Here is a 20,293-nt window from a genome sequence, read left to right as displayed (position 1 = left end):
TTTATGTACTAAATACCCTCATTATTTTTATTTAATTTACTACAAGAAATATTGCCATAATATTGCAGCGAGTCCCTTTCAGACATGCCCCACTTTTCAGACCATAATTGCCAGCTGAGGCTACACTCAAATGTCCCAGTGGAGTGGGAAACATAAACAAGGAGCATACCAAGGTGACTAAAATAAAAAAATCGAAATTAAAAATATACATTTGAAATGTGTAGTCATTCCAAACTGGTATCGTGACTAAACAGCTTCTCTCTCTAATGTGCAGTGCAAACCAGTAAAGCAGATAAAAAAGCAGATAAACCAATAAAAAGATATGTGCTCCCATCATAATGATACAATCATCTATGTAGAGACTGAAAAATAAAACATATTTCTCACGTTTCACTGCCTGCCAGCTTGTACTGTGGGACCTCAGCTTACAAAACTGTATTCTGGTAACAGAAGGTGACCAGAATGCCATTTGTTTACAACTGAATGGAATCCTTACGCGGGGGGTTCCGACTATTTTGGACTGGTAGCAGTCGATCCACAGCAATTGTTCTGCCACACAATACCTCAATACTAACGAGCGGAAATTACACGACTGTCGTTGGCTTTGACAGTTAGGATTGCTGGTTTGCACTAAAACAGTTGTTTTTCTCACTACGCCAGGGCGAAACCATCCTTGCCCAGGCACACCCACCTTGTTTTTGGAGTATAAATATTTAAGGTTTTGGCACCAGCCGCTGGACTAGAGCTGACCAATCTAAGTCTATGAGCATGGACTGATGAAGCCTACTCGGATGAGTGGCGAAACGTCTTCTAAGACAAACCAAACAGTCCAGTTGCGATCGATTGAATGACCTGAGATGACAATGACTTAGATGAATGAGAACATACACAGACATGTACCAAAAACAATACAATTATTGTACTAGAACAAACTACAGTACCGGTAGTTGCATAATGTAACATTATAATGTGCAGCAGACTTCTATATTACCACCTCTCAGCTGCTACTCAGTTAAACACCCCATCAGCAGCTTTTCCATATTCTCATTGATAAACGTCCACAGTTCAGAAATATTTTTTAATGTCATTCATGCTAATGTCATTCTTCCATATGGTGCACTAGCGGTGCAATGCTCAAACTAGTTAGCCAAGCCACTTACAGTCATGTTTTTCGATGATTTCTTTAATTCAGTGAATATCGTCTGCTTCTCAGCACTGTCCTTCACACTAATTTTCTTTGTTTCCATGGTCGGAAAAACGTAATGTCTTTGCTCGCTATTACCCAACAAGCCATCAAGTGAGACACAAAATGTTTTTGTGGGTCCTTGACACTCACTACGTCAACTAGGGGTGAACAAGCTCGAAGCCGAATTTTTACTCCCAACCTAAAAAATAACAATTGGCCAAAAGACAGCTCATAGCCCATAAACTGGGGCACTCGTAAGCCAAAGTACCACTATTTGTAAGAAGAGTTTGGTTGGAGAAAAACCATTACCACCTTTTTATCATCTTGAGGAAACTGCAAACCACTTACAAACCATTACTGTATTACTGGAACAAGGCATGCAGAGGCCAGAGTGTGAAACCAGTTGAGCAGAGCTTCAGTACCATTGCCACATTGTATGAGGCGCTGAAAGGTGTAAGTTCTGTGTTGACAGGACTAAAGAGCCTCGTTCCAATGCCACAGCACTCTCAGGTCCACACAAATAGTTTAGGCGAATCTACTTGAAGTAATAAGAGCAGCAATTTTTAAATATGTTGGATCAGTTTGTCTCTTATTTGTTTCTCTAATATTTCCTGACAAAAATACAGTGTTCAGAAGAAATTCTGTATGAGGGGAAAAAGATGTATCGAAAATTGTGATAATGTCTACAATCGTAACAAACGTTTAATAATCGTAGCACCCTGAATCATATTTGAATCAGCACACCCTTATAATATTAACTCATATCAAAGCAGACATGGTAAAAGACAAGGAAAATTACTATTTTTGGACAAATGAGGATTTATAACCTTATACTTTTGATGCTAAATATAATGCTGCTTAGGGAAGCGAGTACGAAGGAAGAGAGAGATGTTGGAGCAGACAGACGCAATCCGGGAGAGGGGGATGAAAGCAATTTTGACCTTATAAATATGAAACTTGGAGCCAAGATGTTTCAACATAAATGGATTGCTTACCCAAAATCAACAGGAAGTGTCCTGCTGGAACAGACGAACGACTGTCCATCGAGTGAGTCACTTTATGATCGATAATGATACACGCAGCACGCCATGCGTGTTAGTACAACTACAGTACATATAGCCTGTCTGGGTAGCTCAGCTGTGTACAAACAAAACATGAAATGTGGGCTAATACTTTACAGATACGGTAATATTAGGGGTGTAACGGTACACAAAAATTTCGGTTCGGTACGTACCTCGGTTCAGAGGTCACGGTTCGGTTCATTTTCGGTACAGTAAGAAAACAACAAAATATACAATTTTTGGTTATTTATTTACCAAATTTGTAAACAATGGCTTTATCCTTTTAACATTGGGAACACAATAATAATTCTGCCCACGTTAATCAACATTAAACTGCCTCAAGTTGATGCTCAGATTAAATAGAATGACAAAACTTTTCTTCTACATATAAAAAGTGCAACATTAAACAGTTTCAAGTCAACTCATCATGGTTAATTTATTACAGCATTTGGGAAGCTTGTAGTTGATTTTTATTTTGAAAATGTTATATTTTTATCAACATGTGATAGCAGGGACCCTGCCATTCAAAACTAGGCTGCTTCATTACTAATGATTAATGTAACTATAGCTGAAAAGATAGTGCAATAGGAAAGACTACACACACACACACACACACACACACACACACACACACCGCAAAATGAGCTAACGCTACCCTAAAAGCTAATTAGCCTTCACCTCAAGCCAAGACTGCGAGCGAGCTGAGCTGCAGTTTAAGTTTCTAGAAGGTCAACGGGCTCATAGTGATGTTACTAGTAGTTGACTGGGAGGTGTTTATCATTTGGGGAGAGTTATCAATCAATCAATCAATGTTTATTTATATAGCCCTAAATCACAAGTGTCTCAAAGGGCTGTACAAGCCACAACACATCCTCGGTACAGAGCCCACATACGGGCAAGGAAAACTCACCCCAGTGGGACGTCAATGTGAATGACTATGAGAAACCTTGGAGAGGACCGCATATGTGGGTAACCCCCCCCACCCCCCTCTAGGCGAGACCGAAAGCAATGGATGTCGAGTGGGTCTGACATAATATTGTGAAAGTCCAACACATCAGCGAAAGTCCAGTCCATAGTGGGGCCAGCAGGAACCATCCCGAGTGGAGACGGGTCAGCAGCGTAGAGATGTCCCCATCTGATGGACAGGCTAGCGGTCCACCCCGGGTTTGGAGCAGAGTAGAAAAGAAAAGAAAAGAAACGGCAGATCAACTGGTCTAAAAAGGGAGTCTATTTAAAGGCTAGAGTATACAAATGAGTTTTAAGATGAGACTTAAATGGTAGCATCTCTAACTTTTACCGGGAGGGCATTCCATAGTATTGGAGCCCGAATAGAAAACGCTCTATAGCCCGCAGACTTTTTTTGGGCTCTGGGAATCACTAATAAGCCGGAGTTCTTTGAACGCAGATTTCTTGCCAGGACATATGGTACAATACAATCGTCAAGATAGGCAGGAGCTTGACCGTGTAGTATTTTATACGTAAGTAGTAAAACCTTAAAGTCGCATCTTAGGTGCACAGGAAGCCAGTGCAAGTGAGCCAGTATAGGCGTAATATGATCAAACTTTCTTGTTTTTGTCAAAAGTCTAGCAGCCGCATTTTGTACCATCTGTAATCTTTTAATGCTAGACATAGGGAGGCCCGAAAATAAAACGTTACAGTAATCGAGACGAGATGTAACGAACGCATGGATAATGATCTCAGCATCGCTTGTGGACAAAATGGGACGAATTTTAGCGATATTACGGAGATGAAAGAAGGCCGTTTTAGTAACACTCTTAATGTGCGACTCAAACGAGAGAGTTGGGTCGAAGATAATACCCAGATTCTTTACAGAGTCACCTTGTTTAATTGTTTGGTTGTCAAATGTTAAGGTGGTATTATTAAATAGATGTCGGTGTTGAGCAGGACCGATAATCAGCATTTCCGTTTTCTTAGCGTTGAGTTGCAAAAAGTTAGCGGACATCCATTGTTTAATTTCATTAAGACACGCCTCCAGCTGACTACAATCCGGCGTGTTGGTCAGCTTTAGGGGCATGTAGAGTTGGGTGTCATCAGCATAACAGTGAAAGGTAACACCGTATTTGCGTATGATGTCACCTAGCAGCAGCATGTAAATACTAAAGAGTGCAGGGCCAAGAACCGAACCCTGGGGAACTCCGCACGTTACCTTAACATAGTCCGAGGTCACATTGTTATGGGAGACACACTGCATCCTGTCAGTAAGATAAGAGTTAAACCAAGACAAGGCTAAGTGTCATCCCAATACGCGTTTTGATACGCTCTAATAAAATATTATGATCAACAGTATCGAAAGCGGCGCTAAGATCAAGAAGCAGCAACATAGATGAAGCATCAGAATCCATCGTTAGCAATAGATCATTAGTCATTTTTGCGAGGGCTGTCTCCGTAGAGTGATTTGCCCTGAAACCGGACTGAAAAGGTTCACAGAGATTGTTAGACGCTAAGTGTTCATTTAGCTGCTGTGCTACAATTTTTTTGAGGATTTTCGAGATAAACGGAAGGTGGGACACCGGCCGGTAGTTTACCAGGAGATCAGGATCGAGGTTAGGTCTTTTGAGTAGAGGATGAATAACCGCTTTTTTGAATGCTAGGGGAACAGTGCCAGAGGAAAGTGATGAGTTTATAATATTTAACACTGATGGACCTAGTAATACAAAAAGCTCCTTGATAAGTTTCCCAGGAATTGGGTCAAGTAAACATGTTGTTTGTTTTGTCCCATTTACACATTTTGACAATTCCTCCAATGTTATTTCATCAAAGAGAGAGAAACTATTTTGGAGGGCGGTATCCGTCGTATATACAGTCGTATCTGTGTTAATAGAACCCAGTTGTAGCTGAGATGCATTGTCTTTAATCTCTTTTCTAATGACTTCAATTTTCTTATTAAAGAAATTCATAAAGTCATCTGCTGAGTGGGTGGAGCTACTGGGAGAAGTCCCTTGTTGGGTTAGCGATGCTACTGTACTAAACAGAAATTTAGGATCATTTTTGTTGAGGTGGATGAGATTTGAGTAATATTTAGCTTTAGCTGAGGTAAGCATGCATTTATAAGTTATTAAACTATCACACCATGCTTGATGGAAAACCTCAAGTTTAGTCGCACGCCATTTGCGTTCCAGCTTTCTACATGATAATTTCTGGGCTTTAGTTTCTTCTGTAAACCATGGGGTACGCCTTTTAGGGGCCCTTTTTAGCTTTAGCGGTGCTACAATATCAATGGTGTCGCGCAGGGCGTCATTAAAGTTGTTAGTGAGGTTATCAAGAGAGCCCACATAATTTGGGAATGGTGCCATTACCGAAGGCAGTAGGTCAGTAAGAGTCGTCGTTGTGGCAGCATTAATGTTGCGGCTGCTATAGTAGTTATTATTATTATTATTAGTTTGTTGACAATGAGTCAGAACTTCGAATTTTATAAGGTAATGATCGGACATTACTTTAGTGTACGGGAGTATCGTAACTTTAGAGGTGGTGACACCCCTGACAAGCACTAGATCTATCGTATTACTGTTGCGATGCGTGGGTTCATTTATTATTTGTGTAAGACCACAGCTATCAATTATAGTCTGGAGCGCCACGCATGGGGGGGTCCGATGGGGTATTCATATGGATATTAAAGTCCCCCATTATGATTATATTGTCGGCGTGCGTAACTAGATCAGCAACAAACTCTGAGAATTCACTGATGAAGTCCGAATAGGGCCCAGGGGGGCGGTAGATAACAGCCAGGTGGAGAGGCAGCGGTGTGACAAACCTCAAAGTGAGCACCTCAAACGAGTTATATTTATTATTTAGGTTAGGTGTAAGATTATAGTTTTCATTGTATATTAGTGCGACACCTCCTCCCCTTTTAAGAGGTCGGGCAACATGTGTATTGGTATAGTTAGGAGGAGATGCCTCATTTAGCGCAAAAAAATCGTCTGGTTTGAGCCAGGTCTCGGCGAGACCAACGACGTCAAGTTTGTTGTCTCTAATGACTTCATTAACTAATAACGTTTTGGAAGATAATGATCTTATGTTTAAAAAGCCCATATTATAGGTAGTGGGCTGTTTTGAGGATTGTTTGTTGAAATTATCCGAAGTAGCAATATTAATAATGTTGCGTTTATTATGCGTATTGCACTTTAAATAGTTTTGACCATATCTAGGAATTGATACGACGGGGATATTCAGATTGTTTGCTTGATGTTGCGATAAACTGAACGCATCATAGTTAGCTACCTCAGTACAATGTATGTCTGCCTCCGACACGGTCACAAAAGAAAAAACATTATGTGAGTTGTGTTTTATTCTAAGAGAATTGCTATGTGTGCAGGGATTATCCAGCCTGACGCCGGCTAGTTCTAGTTTAAATGGCTTCTTACCCGGAGACTCCACGCTTCTTTGGTTAGCTTTTCTCTTTGTTGTTAGCCCAGCTCGGCATCCCCGCTTCTGCTTCCGCTCGCACCGCTTATGTCGTCTCCATTGGCGGTCACCGCTAGCACTTGACTCCGCTGCTACAAAGGCCGCTCGATGTAGCCCACGAAGTATTCCCATGCTAGCGAGGAGGTCCACCGTACATGCATCTTTCAGTCTATAACGACCCGATCCATCCACATCCAGAATTGTCTGTCGGTCGTATGTGATCACAGAGTGTTCACGCTTTGAGCCAGCCATGAAATTGACAGAAATGACGGGTGTTTTTTGCCAAATCGCTCGACACTCCCAAGAGCATTAGCATAGCCGCAGCATTCCCATGCGCCGCCATCTTGAGTTAGCTGCCTTATGCTCACCTGCTAAACACCTAGCTGCCTTATGCTCACCTGCTAAACACCTATCTGCTCGACGCTGAAGCGCTGACTACATGCGCTCTGAATACACACTGCTGATTGGCTGTTACCGCTCTGAATACGCACTGCTGATTGGCTGTTACCGCTTTGTGTAAACCAATCAGATGGTTGTGTGGGTGGGACAATGCTGGGTGTTGAGACAGAGGCAGAAGAAGCAAAGCAGCTTGTTAAGACTTTAGCTTAGAAACTCGTTCGGTACACCCCCGTACCGAACCCTAGGTAATATGATTATTTTTTCAGTCGGTACAGATTGGTGTTGTATCGCAGTGTTGTGCATTACAAACTCAAACGCGTTTCATGTTGTTGTAGAAGCTAGCCTATCTTAGCTAGCTTTTACGGTTAATACCCTAGCACGCCGATGTGTTACGATAGAAAAAGAGCTCTTCAATGTTCGATTTTACAATAACAATGTCGCTACACTTGTTTGTCATACAGGTTATGGAACGTAAATGAAGTATTGTTGACTTTTTTTGAATTGCATTTTTAAAGTGATTTAGAGTTGGAATTGATTGCTCCCATTAGCTGCATTTCTAGCCACTTAGAACAAGCCGATTTTTGTACGTTAGAAAAAGCCGATTTTTGTACGTTAAAAAAGCAAAGAAAAACAACCTTTTTGGTCTTCTTGTCATGATTGTGAACAATAGGTACAATTCCAAAAAAATGCAGTTCCCCTTGAGACTCATCTGAGTCATTTAATTTGAATGAGGTCTTACTTCCTTTGTGCATTAAAGGATGCATGTTTCCTGGCCAGTATTAGTTACTGTATTTTCCGGACTATAGAACACATCCACTAAATTGTAGAATTTTTTTTTTCATATATTAGCCACACCGGATGATAAGCCGCAGATATATACGTAGTGAAATAGTTATTTACACAGTAAGATTCTGTACCTTAATTGTTTCCGAACGCTGCCTGTAACGCGGCAGTAAAACAGCTGATCAAACAAAACAGAAGTCATCGTTATGGACCCACTAACTGCGAAAGCTCGCCCTCCAATCATATAAACAGACTCAATAACTCTCCACTGACGTCTTCATGAGTATACTGAGGAATTTGTGAAAATGAAATAATACAAAAAGTATGTCGTAAGTTAACACTCACAAACAGGTTAGCCTGTTAGCTAATGCTAACGGCGCTAGCATCATTACTAAGGCTGAAACGACGCGTCGACGTAGTCGACGTCATCGGTTACGTAAATACGTCGACGCCGTTTTTGTGCGTCGACGCGTCGCATAATGACGTCACACTACCGTCATGGCGAAGCGCAAAGCAGACGATCAAAGAAGACGATGCGAGCGGTGCGAGCGAGGGGGGGAAAGCATGCCAAAAGTGGTCAAAAGTGTGGGAGTATTTCAATAAACGGCCTAATAATGTTGTTGTATGCACACTGTGTCGAGCGGAAATGGCCTATCATAGCAGCACAACGGCTATGAACGAACATTTGAAAAGAAAACCATCAACTAGTCAATCGTCCGTGCGAGCATACGTTGTCATCATTACACAAAAACATGAATGTGTCATTTGTATCTGCTAGGGGTGTAACGGTACGTGTTTTGTATTGAACCGTTTCGGTACGGGGCTTTCGGTTCGGTACGGGGGTGTACCGAACGAGTTTCTAAGCTAAAACTAAAGTCTTAACAAGCTGCTTTGCTCCGTCTGCCTCTGTCTCAGCACGCAGCATTGTCCCACCCACACAACCATCTGATTGGTACACACGCAGCATTGTCCCACCCACACAACCATCTGATTGGTACACACGAAGCATTATCAGCCAATCAGCAGTGCGTATTCAGAGCGCATGTAGTCAGCGCTTCAGCGTGGAGCAGATAGGTGTTTAGCAGGTGAGCATCAGGCAGCAGACTCTCCCCAAATGATAATAAACACCACCCAGTCAACTACTAGTAACATCACTATGAGCCCGTTGACCTTCTAGAAACTTAAACTGCAGCTCAGCTCACTCGCAATCCTGGCTTGAGGTGAAGGCTAATTAGCTCTCAGTTCCAGCCACATCGACCCCTTCTGAGCGCCTATTTTCAGCTGCTGGGAATATTGTAAACAAGAAAAGAACCAAAGCATGTAGACATGCTAACCTTTCTTCATTACAACTGTTAGACACTCACTGGAATGAGTAGAATTGGTTATTGTATACTGTGTTGGACTGGATGTTTATTTTGCACATTTTAAAAGCAATACTTAATGTTTACAGTGCTCCAGAATATTTAGATTGGCACTTTTTTGTATTGGATGTTTATCTTTATTTTTGCACATTTTAGCAAATAAGCAATACTTTCACTTTTGTTGAAATGTTTACACTGTTGTTACAGAATATTTCGTTTTGCACTTTTTTGTATTGGATGTTTATCTTTATTTTTGCACATTTTAAAGCAAAATAAGCAATACTTTTAATTTTGAAATGCGTATACTATTGCAGAATATTAAGATTTGCACTGGATGTTGACTTTTATATTTGCACATTAAAAAGCAAATAAGCTACTTTTAATTTTGTTAAATGTTAAAAGTTTTAAATGTTTACATTGTTACAGAATATTTAGTCATGTTGTTGTCAATGTTGACTGAGTGGCCATACTTCTTTTTTTTTGTAAATAAAAGCCATGCCTTTTGAAAAAACGGGCCTACATTTATTTTTTCATCTTCATTTTGAATAAAAAAATAATCGGTAAAAGGAAAAATAATCTATAGATTAATCGAAAAACATAATCTATAGATTAACCGATTAATCGAAAAAATAATCTATAGATTAATCGATAGAAAAATAATCGTTAGCTGCAGCCTTAATCATTACATTAGTAAAGCACAAACAAATATGCATGAAAACACTACTACAGACATCACACATGGGACAGTTTAATAAGTTAGAATTGTATTATTTATACAGTGAAAATTACAAATGTTGCTTGGAGTGATAAATGAAGAATCCTTTTTGAGCAAAAACGCTATGGACGCTTAATTCCGGTTTACGGCATTAAAACAGGAAGTACATTTTCAACCCCCTAATACCGGCAGTGAGCAAACTCGTAGAAATGATGGGGCCATAGCACAAACAATAACACCATTTCAGTACTTTGCTTGGGTTTAATGCAAACTATTGAACACGAAACATTATGGCCATTAATTAAAGATTAAAGTAGCAATGATTGTCACACACACACTAGATGTGGTGAAATTTGTCCTCTGCATTTGACCCATCCCCTTGGGGAGCAGTGGGCAGCAGCTAGCGAATACAAATCCATAAATTAGCTGTTGCGTCCTATAAACTGCAGGGTTCAAAATCTAGGAAAAACGTAGCGGCTTATAGTCCGAAATTTATGGTAGGTTATACCTTTTCATTTTGGATTTGTTTTCCTAGTGGCGCTAAAACTAAGAACGCTCTCTGAACACAAACCTTTTCTTTTTCAAAAACTTTAAAAGAAAATAATCAATAATACAGTAATAATTAGAGGTGGGGGAAATCGATTTTTAGATGCATCACAATTCGGACATGGACGATTACAGAATCGATTAGTAAACGTCAATAATCAATTCATATATTGTAAACAAAGTAATGCAGACAGTTCTAAAATTTGGCTGACTGCAGCGAGCCACCTCATCGAGAGATCTGACCAGTTCCTTATTATAGGGCACTTGTGGTCCAGTTTTGCACACATTTTCATTTATTTAATAAAGTTAAAGTTAAATTACCAATGATTGTCACACACACACACGAGGTGTGGCGAAATTATTCTCTGCATTTGACCCATCACCCTTGATCACCCCCTGGGAAGTGAGGGGAGCAGTGAGCAGCAGCGGTGGCCGGCCCAGGAATCATTTTTGGTGATTTAACCCCCAATTCCTACTCTTGATGCTGAGTGTCAAGCAGGGAGGTAATGGGTCCCATTTTTATAGTCTTCGGTATGACTCGGCCGGGGTTTGAACTCACAACCTACCGATCTCAGGGCGGACACTCTAACCACTAGGATAAATGTGGGAATTAATTTAACTGTTTCTTATTCCAAATGAATTGTTTTTTTTTAGTTGCAAGTGAAAAACGCTTATTTAGTGAAACGAATACAAATGTAAAACTGCATCAATATTAGGGCTGCAACTAACGATTAATTTGATAATCGATTAATCTGTCGATTATTACTCCGATTAATAATTGGATAAAAGAGACAAACTACATTTCTATCCTATCCAGTATTTTATTGAAAAAAAACAGCATACTGGCACCATACTTATTTTGATTATTGTTTCTCAGCCGTTTGTAAATGTTGCAGTTTATGAATAAAGGTTTATTTAAAAAAATAAAAAAATAATAATAATTAAAAAAATAAAATAAAATAAAAACTCTGCGCATGCGCATAGCATAGATCCAACGAATCGATGACTAAATTAATCGGCAACTATTTTAATAATCGATTTTAATCGATTAGTTGTTGCAGCCCTAATCAATATACATAAATTAAAGATGCATCAATAATCAATTTTTAATCGAATCATAGCTCCTGAATCGTAAACAAATGGTTAGGTACCCAAATATTCCCACCTCTAGTAATACTTATCTTACCTTGTGAAGAGGGAGAACAAGGAAGGCTCCACCGCCGCTGGCTTCAATAATTATGGCAACAAATTTGGGATTAACTGCACAGAAGCCGCTATCCCATGTGACTCGAGAAACCCGGATATCATCGTAGCACTGATCATTTTTCACCGCCTGGCCAAAGACGTGACGGAATTTGCTCTGCCGTACAACACCTCGTTTCATATCTGTAAAAGACAGGACAGTGTTAGTTCTTCCCAAACAGGCGTGAGTTTGTAATGACAATGTTGTGAATTAAAAATCTAATAAACATGTGATTAAAAATGTCCAAACCTATACTACGGAGCATATCCAGTGTAATATGGCAAGCCATAAACACACTTCATTCATTTAAATGTGTAACCAGCACACAGAAAACATACCAGTGGTAGTAAAACGAGCCCATTTAAAAACGACACTAAATAGGCCACGAAAGCTGCACTGAAGTTAAGCTATCAACATGTGAAATGGTCTTGGGTTTGGCTAACATTACATCTTGTTCCATTTTTTGACACAGCATATTAAACAGCTTTGGATGCATCGTATTACCAAAAAATAGGATGTAAAACTTGTTTTTCAAGATGGTTTTCAACAGTGTGTTAAAGTGAGTGACGTGGGAGAGCGATAGAGGCAATAGGGGTGGGAAAATTCAAGTATGGTCACAACACAAGCAGGAAGCTCTTCCTGAAAGGATATGGGAGTGTCCTAACTCCTAACAGACCGCATTTTTCAATTTGCCTGACATTCACATGACATGTATATTTTAACTGTTAACAGGAAAGGGTAACCCACATGAGAAACCCCACAACACTGAATGGGGGAGTAAATAATTTACACTTATTTAAGTAATCTATGGCACATAGTCTAAAGCGCAAGGTGTACAAACAATAGCGAGTATAAAGGTATGTCTAATAGCTAAAATTACCCAAACAAATGACTTCTAAACAACTACTTGTGCCCAAAATGAAATGCATGCAGTGATGCCCATAATTTATTCTTGAGTCAGTATTTAAACATGCTCTTATGCAACAAAGCACACATGCTGTTTTTATAATAGAAGCTTCATTTTAAGTATGGGACTCAAAGACAGAACAAAGTATTTCTGAGGTCTAGCTGGGCTTGCACACAGATCCACAGTGAGTATGTTTCCATTCACTAAATTAGTCTAATTTCTCAAATAGTTTGGTTTTTTGTATGTTCAAACCTACATGTGAAGCATCCATGCACACTTGATTAGAGCTGAAACGATTCCTCGAGTAACTCGAGTAATTCGATTACAAAATATATTCGAGGAATTTTCGCTGCGTCGAGGCGTCATTAATTTACTTTTTTATTTTTATTTTTTTACGGCATTTTGCCTCGTTTAGTAGTTAAAGCTCACGTTTCGGCCTCTTTTCCACAGCAGAAGCATACAGCAAGTGTATGTGTTTGTGTGTAGACATAGACAGTTTTGAAACTACACTTGTGTGGATGGAGATTGTTTTAACCCCAAATATGTGTTTTTGTGGACATGGCCTTAAAGGCACTACCTAGTCCACTTTTTATGTTTGATATAATGAAAACAGTTCTTGTTTTATTTTTGATACTAAGAATATAGTTTTATTTTAACTTTCTCAGGAAATATTAATTTTTAACTAATTGTATATGTATGTGTCAAACATGTCATGATGGCAAAATGAACATTGATTACTATTTTGCATGCAAAGAATGCAATGAACTGTATTGCATTCTTAAAATTTAAAACTGTTGTCATTATTAAGTGGTTTGTCTTTTTATATTGTTTATGTATTGTTGGCAGGTTGAAAACAGCTCAGCAGATTTGCGTGGAGAAACCACCATTTAAACGGCACCGTATAATAATCATCAAAAACGCACAAGAGACAAGAACTTTGTTTATGCGGTCACACCACGCAGCACATAGGGCTGTGAGTGCACTTGTTTTTATTAGCACACACAAATTGGCACAATCAACCACGGATGCATTTCAGCATTTAACATGCATAATTAAACCTTAATTAAGCAAAAATATTGCTATAGCCCGGCTGCACCAAATAATAATATAAATCCATTTAATAACGTCAAAATACAAATAAGGCAACAATGGAAGTATCCCACACTTCTCTTTGTAAAGTAAATTTGTACAGCCGATATGGGCATTTACATCAACAATATGATTTGCCTGAGAAGCTGGACATTTTGTTTGTTTTTTAAGGCAAAAATATTATTTTTTTCCCCCAATTGCTCGATTAATCGATAGGGATATTCGAAAGAATACTCGATTACTAAAATATTCGATAGCTGCAGCTCTACACTTGATGCATGCAACTATTGGTCATACACCGTGTGCCTCCCCCGTACATTGAGAGTGTGGGGGGTTACTTTCTTTTAGCGTGGACTAATGTATTGCTTTTCCGGTTGACCTATGATGTCAAACCAAAACAAGGCATCTGTGGCTCTTTACAAGTCAACAACCCAGTCCGGTTTCTCAAAAGCCAAACAAAATCAGATTAAGGTGTTTTCCATGGGTTGTAGGATGCTTCTTTAGAGCCAAACTATTTTTAGAAATCAGACTAATTTAGTGATGGAAACGTAGTCTGTGATAATCCTAAACTCTTCCCATTTCAAATATGACTGTTGCAGTAAACATACAGTCTGAAGACAAAATAATACCATAACCTGATTTCTGCAAGGATCTACTAACATGAAATCCTTCCAGGAATTGACTTAAAATTTACACAAACTTTGAGGCCAGGACCATTGACCCCAAACAAGGTTGTAAGGATGTAACGATTACTAGTATTAATGATTAACCGCAGTAAAATGTTTCCGATTCCATTTTCTATTCTGCATATTGATTCGGTTCTTTACTGATCCTCATTCTGAAATAAGGGTAACGAACAGGTTGATTAGCTTCAACTTAGTTTAGTTTAGATAGTTTAGAAGAAACATAAGTGGGGTCTTTAGAAGCCCACCGCCTCACTGAAGAAGTGCCAGGGCCCATAGGTAAGTAACATGTTGAACATTTTTCGACTACAAATTAAAATGATTATTTTTAATATATGAGCTGAGAGCTCAAAAGTGCATAAAACTACATCAGCCAGTGACAAATACAAGCAAGTCAAGTCCAATGTGTAATTCTGCAACCATCAACTATGAACATTAACCATTATTTAGCAGAAATATAAGCATCTCTACATTTGTGGACAGAGTCTCCAGCTGTGGAGCACACCTCCCAGACAGGGAGGAGGCGTGCAGCCTCTGAGCTCATTTTCTGGAGAAGGAGCCAGCGCACTAATCACTACTTAGCATAAAGGCTAACATGTGCAAGACACATTAAAGTATTCCCCATTACAAACATCATACTCCAATTTAAATTTAAATAAACACATTACTGTCTGAGCAACTAGGATATTCAATTGGGCACAATGACCCTACAGGCACAGAGTGATCTATCTATAGGCAGAGGAATATGACACAGACAGAAGAAATTACCTTGTGTCAAGTATCTTTTGGTCAAATCATATGAGGGTACAGTTATGTCCTTTATTGCCTCCTTACCAATAGTTGACCGTGATGGGCAAAGACAGGAGGACCCCCAGTGCCCGAGGAAATTACCTCAGAGTAAAGCACCATGACACCATTTTAGCAGGCTTCTGTGCATTCCTGTCTACACTGATCATTGGCATTGCTTAAACTCTTGCATAAAACAGTGTATTTTTTGTGCATAAGAACGCATGACCAAGAGAAAATTGGGAGAAACAATGACGCAATTAAAAGAAGTGATAGAGGGCCTCTTATTAATGACAAAGATTTCAATTCGATACACCTTGCTTCTACCGCTCTCTAAAAAAACAGCCATTTAAACAAGTATAAATGTCTGGTTTCTCGTAAAAAACCAAACATCAAAGTGTCTACAAAACGTCAAGACAAGGCTTCACAAAGATTAATGCTAGGGTGCACCAACCTGCTTCCTGTCATTGCAGTAACAGGAAGGACAAAGGCGCCTCATCAATTTTACTCCTAACATAGCATGAGACGCTGAATACACAAAACACTAAAGCAAAATCTCTAAAAGAGAGTATCTATCTGGATTAGGTATGTAACAATTAATATTACAAATTATTCATGAATCACTGTAAACTGTAGTATCACCGTTTCCAACTAAAATTACTGTAAACCCGTGATTAACAACTGCACATGCCAGTGATATTGCTAATTTCTTGGCGAAGCAAGCTTGCACACTAACCATAAATGCCAACAACTTAAATGTTGCCCATCCTTGCCACGTTCAGTTATGTTCACACACTCCAATTAAAAACAAGGGCTACCCCATTCTGTCAGCAGATATTAGCACTTGTTAAAAAATATCATTACTCCAGAATACAATCCAGATAAAATAAAATAGGTGCTGTTTTCGGATGGCTTCAATTCAAAGAAATATTCTACTGCTGACATCTAGAAACTATGAAATCCTCACCTACCAATAACATTAGGCAAGGAGCACCAAATAAGACATCAAAGGTGTTGAGATCATTTGTAACTGAAAAAGATAGAAATCCTGGTACAATGTTTGCACTGACAAACTGTGCAGGCATTTCACAATAGCGCTACATCAATGATACAGCATGTTACAAGAAAGCACCCTTCATATTTAAGGTAAAAGTATTTTTGCAGCTAAGGCTGTGCAATGTAGACCAGCGGTCCCCAACCTTTTTTGCACCAGGGACCGGTTTAATGTAGGCATTATTTTCAGGGACCGGCTTTCCACTTGCCAGATAAATACAGCAAAAATAAGTGCATGAAAAATACAAGTCACTATAACGCTGAATTAGTGGGAGCCCAGGGCTTGTTTCTTTGCAATGAGATGCAGATGGAAATCAGCCTTTGGCTACAATCTGTCACATTTATATTTTATATGTTCATTAATGTGCATTGTATCATGTCACAACGTTATATCAAATATAACAAATGGCAACTTACTATGAGGAGTGTTACTGTATATATATAAACAAGCTTATTGATGTGTCTAGTGGGACAGGCGAAAGTTAAGTCGGAGAAAATGCAGTCATTTATAAATTTAATGTTTCTCTGGGGCCCGGTAGAAAATGCGTCACGGACCGGTACGTAGACGATATAAATTATACAAATTTGGCCGACGATAGTGCTTTTAATACTATCGTTATCGTGATAATGCATGTTGATGACACATCCAGCTCAGTGCGGCAAATTTAACAGTGACAAGCAAAGAAACAGTGCAAAGTCGCTTCTTAGTTAGCAATCCTTGCCGCCATGGCGGCAAATTATTTTTACAAATATTTTTATCACTAGAGGACGAGGAATAGCTAAACTTGCTACACTACACTCCGTAGGAGGATATGCTAACCACAATCTAGAGCTCTTGAAAGTAAACAAAAGGGGGGCGAATCGATACAAATATCAACAAAACAATACCAAGTAGTATATACAGTAGTATAGTGATTAGTAGAGTATAGTGATTAGATTGATGTATTAGATTTATATTTTTTACGATCAAACAAATATTTTAAAATTAAAATTAGAGCCCCAGTAGGAAATACAAACTAATAAAAAAATTGACATTGTTACACAATCATCCTGTGTTTTTGTCTGAATCATTTAGTGATCTTGAAAATTTTAAGTATATGTAAGTATTTGGTGTTGGATCGATACCGAAATGTGTAGTATCATCCACAATTATAAAGTATCCAATCAACAGAATAAGTGCATATAACATTTTAACAGATATGTAGATAGAAGCATTTTACAACATAAAATAACCAGATATTAACAGTGAATTAACAAGTACAATAATAGTTTTGAGCCTTTGTAACCCGTTTTGAAATGGTTCTATTACCAAATAATATAGTTATCCTAGGAGGCTGCAATATGTATCTACAGATTTTAGGCCATATCGCCCATCCCTATTATAAGCTAACACCATCTTACATGTTTGACTTACATAACCAATGTTTCATTTAATTACCGGTACATGGAAGCATGTGAGGACATGTTAGCATCCACAATTTTTAAGTTAATGCTAGCCAATTGTTTGTCCAAAAAACCCCACAAGCACCACTCCTCCAATTAAAACATTTTCAAATGTGTATGTGTTAAATACATTGTGACTCAATTTGTCATACTTTGGTATACTTTAGTTTGGTTCTTTATTACCTGGTTTTACACTAACCAAGTTTTTTTTTAATATAAATGTAAGTCATATATGGTGATGCTCAGGCAGTGATATTGATAGGCTTTCAATGTAGTGAGTCCCTTGGACCTGACAAGCAGCAATTTAAGGGAGTCCCTGGGAAATCCAATTAGCCCAAAACTTTCTGTTGCTTACATTAGTCTTTATCTTAAATTGTAGCGTCAAACTACTTTAAAAAGGTGGTATGGTTATAAATAACATATATATTAATTTGTGTTCAAAATGTGTCTGAAATTAAACAAAATCCAAATTTTGTGTTTTCGTTTCCCTTCTTACTCAGGAAAAATGGGATCCTGTCAGAAGCAGCATGTATGCGCAGACGCTGTCTGAGCATAACAAAATAATGTTTGCCCTTTTAACTTGAGACATTACATTTATCATGATAATCATACTACTTTCCCACACCATCACCCTTGCAGACACGCACGCTTGCGTCACCTCATTGCTTTCCATACACTGGCTGTCTTTTGTCACCAAGACTGCATGGGACGCCACCTAAATCCCTTTCCTGTATCCAAGGCCACAGACCACCATTGTGATCAGATTCCCGCTACATTCCAGTGCATTTTTGCAACAATGAGATAAGGTAAGCCCCCCCCAAACCCCACCAACCAACCATGTGGTTAAGTTTGCAAGTTGCTCCGATCAAGTAAAAATGGAACAGAATGCATCACATTAAAGTATTTCTAGGAATCCTATAATTTTATAATTTGGAGAGGAAAAAGGTTTACAGACACAAGATCAAAGTGGCTCAAAATTCATCCCTTGTGCGCAATAAAAGAGAAACAAGTGCAAAATGTAATTGAACTTTGACAAAAAGGTACATAAAAGGTTCTGTACACGAGAGCGCACACAACTGGAAAAAAATGAACCAAGACATGATTAGATTAACGCAAAGAAACCTGTGGAAAAAAATCTAAACATGCCCACGATAGGCCACAACCACTTCATCACTTTCTCATCCTAGGCGCCTTAGCACTAATGCCCAAAACTTCTTATCCGACTTAAAGGTTAAGATTTAAGAAAGAGCACTTTAAGACAAAATCCCAACACAAAACTCACACCAGAAAGATCAAGACTGCATGTACTGTACATTGATTTGTACCAGCTTTTGATTCTACAAGGACCTGGGGCCGTACTTATCAAGCTTCTTAGAGTGCCATTTTACACTTAAGTCCTGAGAATTTGCGAAATTTAGTCCTACTCTCAAACTTAAGAATAAAAGCTTTTTATCAACGTTCTTAAGTCTAAGAATCACTCCTACTCTCCACGATATATAAGAGACCTTCAGAGGTGTCTTAAGTGGTTAGGAGTTGCCAGCAGGGGATGGCACTGAGGCGAGAGAGACATGCGCGAACATTCAGGGAGCGGAACGATGTTCTGGATTTGTTTGATGACGAGCAGCTGATCAAACGGTATCGTTTAGACAGAGCGGGTATTATTTTTGTCACAGATTTAATACTTTTCGATTCCATGTTGATTTCTGCATGTGGCTGCAGTGGGCTAGTATATATAGAGCCACCCACACCAGTTTCAAATTAGTTGCCTAATTAATGAATTGGAAAGAAAATTTTATGAGAGTAGCGTATGTGTGTGGCCGTGAGGTGAGTGACGTCAGTGAGTGTGTGGGCGAGAGAAGAGAGGGAGCGGTAGCGTGAGTGCCGGCGGGGACTAGTTTGTTTTGTATTATTTTGTAGTTTATTGTCAAAATATACACTCTCATTGTCCACTTAAATATTTCCAAGATATGTCTTTATTCTTAGACAACGGATTCCCTTCCGTGATTGGTCATTTCTATGGACACAGAAATGACGTCACCTAAAATTCCGTTTACGGCACATAGTAATGTCGTAATTCAGCTCTGAGTGTGACACTTAAGATTCAGTCCTACACTTCGCTGAAAGTGTGAGTAAGACGCTTGATAACTAACTTTTAAGTGCAGCTTTCAGCGAAGAATTTATTTACTCTTAAGTCAACTCTTAGCAGACTTCTTAGGAGTAATTCTAAGAAGCTTGATAAGTACGGCCCCTGAAGTCCAATTAAAAAGTTCATCACATGGACCACAATCCCATTCTGATAGTTTGAAAAAAAAAAAAATCAGCTTCACTTAGAATCTTTATAAACAATATAAATACATTTGCCAGTCACAACACCCATCATACCTGCCCACTCTTAAATCAAGACAGAACTGCGTTAAAAAAAATCTGCTTTTACCACCATTTATGTCCATGTTATTATGTGCATGCCACTATTAGATGAAAATATACTTTATATAATAATATCATTAATAATACTTTAGCCTACCATTTTGAATCCTCAAACCAAATCACAACGTCACAATGGCATCTTCCCGTCTATGAGTTAAGGGGCTAATCCAATGTTGTAGTGTCCGTGTA

At 38.8% G+C, this 20,293-nt stretch overlaps 2 protein-coding genes across 4 annotated transcripts in view; both read right to left on the bottom strand.

Moving 5' to 3' along the window:
• LOC133652489 (coronin-1C-A-like) overlaps positions 1–20,293 on the bottom strand; it is an 81,528-nt gene that overhangs the window by 26,674 nt on the left and 34,561 nt on the right. For all 3 annotated transcript variants that reach the window (XM_062051291.1, XM_062051292.1, XM_062051293.1), the window contains one exon: positions 11,660–11,859. In XM_062051291.1, the coding sequence (XP_061907275.1) occupies positions 11,660–11,859 (200 nt within the window). The remainder of the gene's footprint in view (positions 1–11,659; positions 11,860–20,293) is intronic.
• On the bottom strand, positions 5,821–8,237 carry LOC133652490 (uncharacterized). Its single transcript, XM_062051294.1, has one exon. The coding sequence runs from the start codon at positions 6,919–6,921 to the stop codon at positions 5,821–5,823; it is 1,101 nt and encodes a 366-aa protein (XP_061907278.1). The 5' UTR covers positions 6,922–8,237.

The sequence above is a fragment of the Entelurus aequoreus genome, linkage group LG06, assembly GCF_033978785.1.
Source record: "Entelurus aequoreus isolate RoL-2023_Sb linkage group LG06, RoL_Eaeq_v1.1, whole genome shotgun sequence".
Lineage (NCBI taxonomy): Eukaryota > Metazoa > Chordata > Actinopteri > Syngnathiformes > Syngnathidae > Entelurus > Entelurus aequoreus.
The sequence above is the reverse complement of the archived record's forward strand: the minus strand, read 5'-3'. Positions and strand labels throughout refer to the sequence as shown.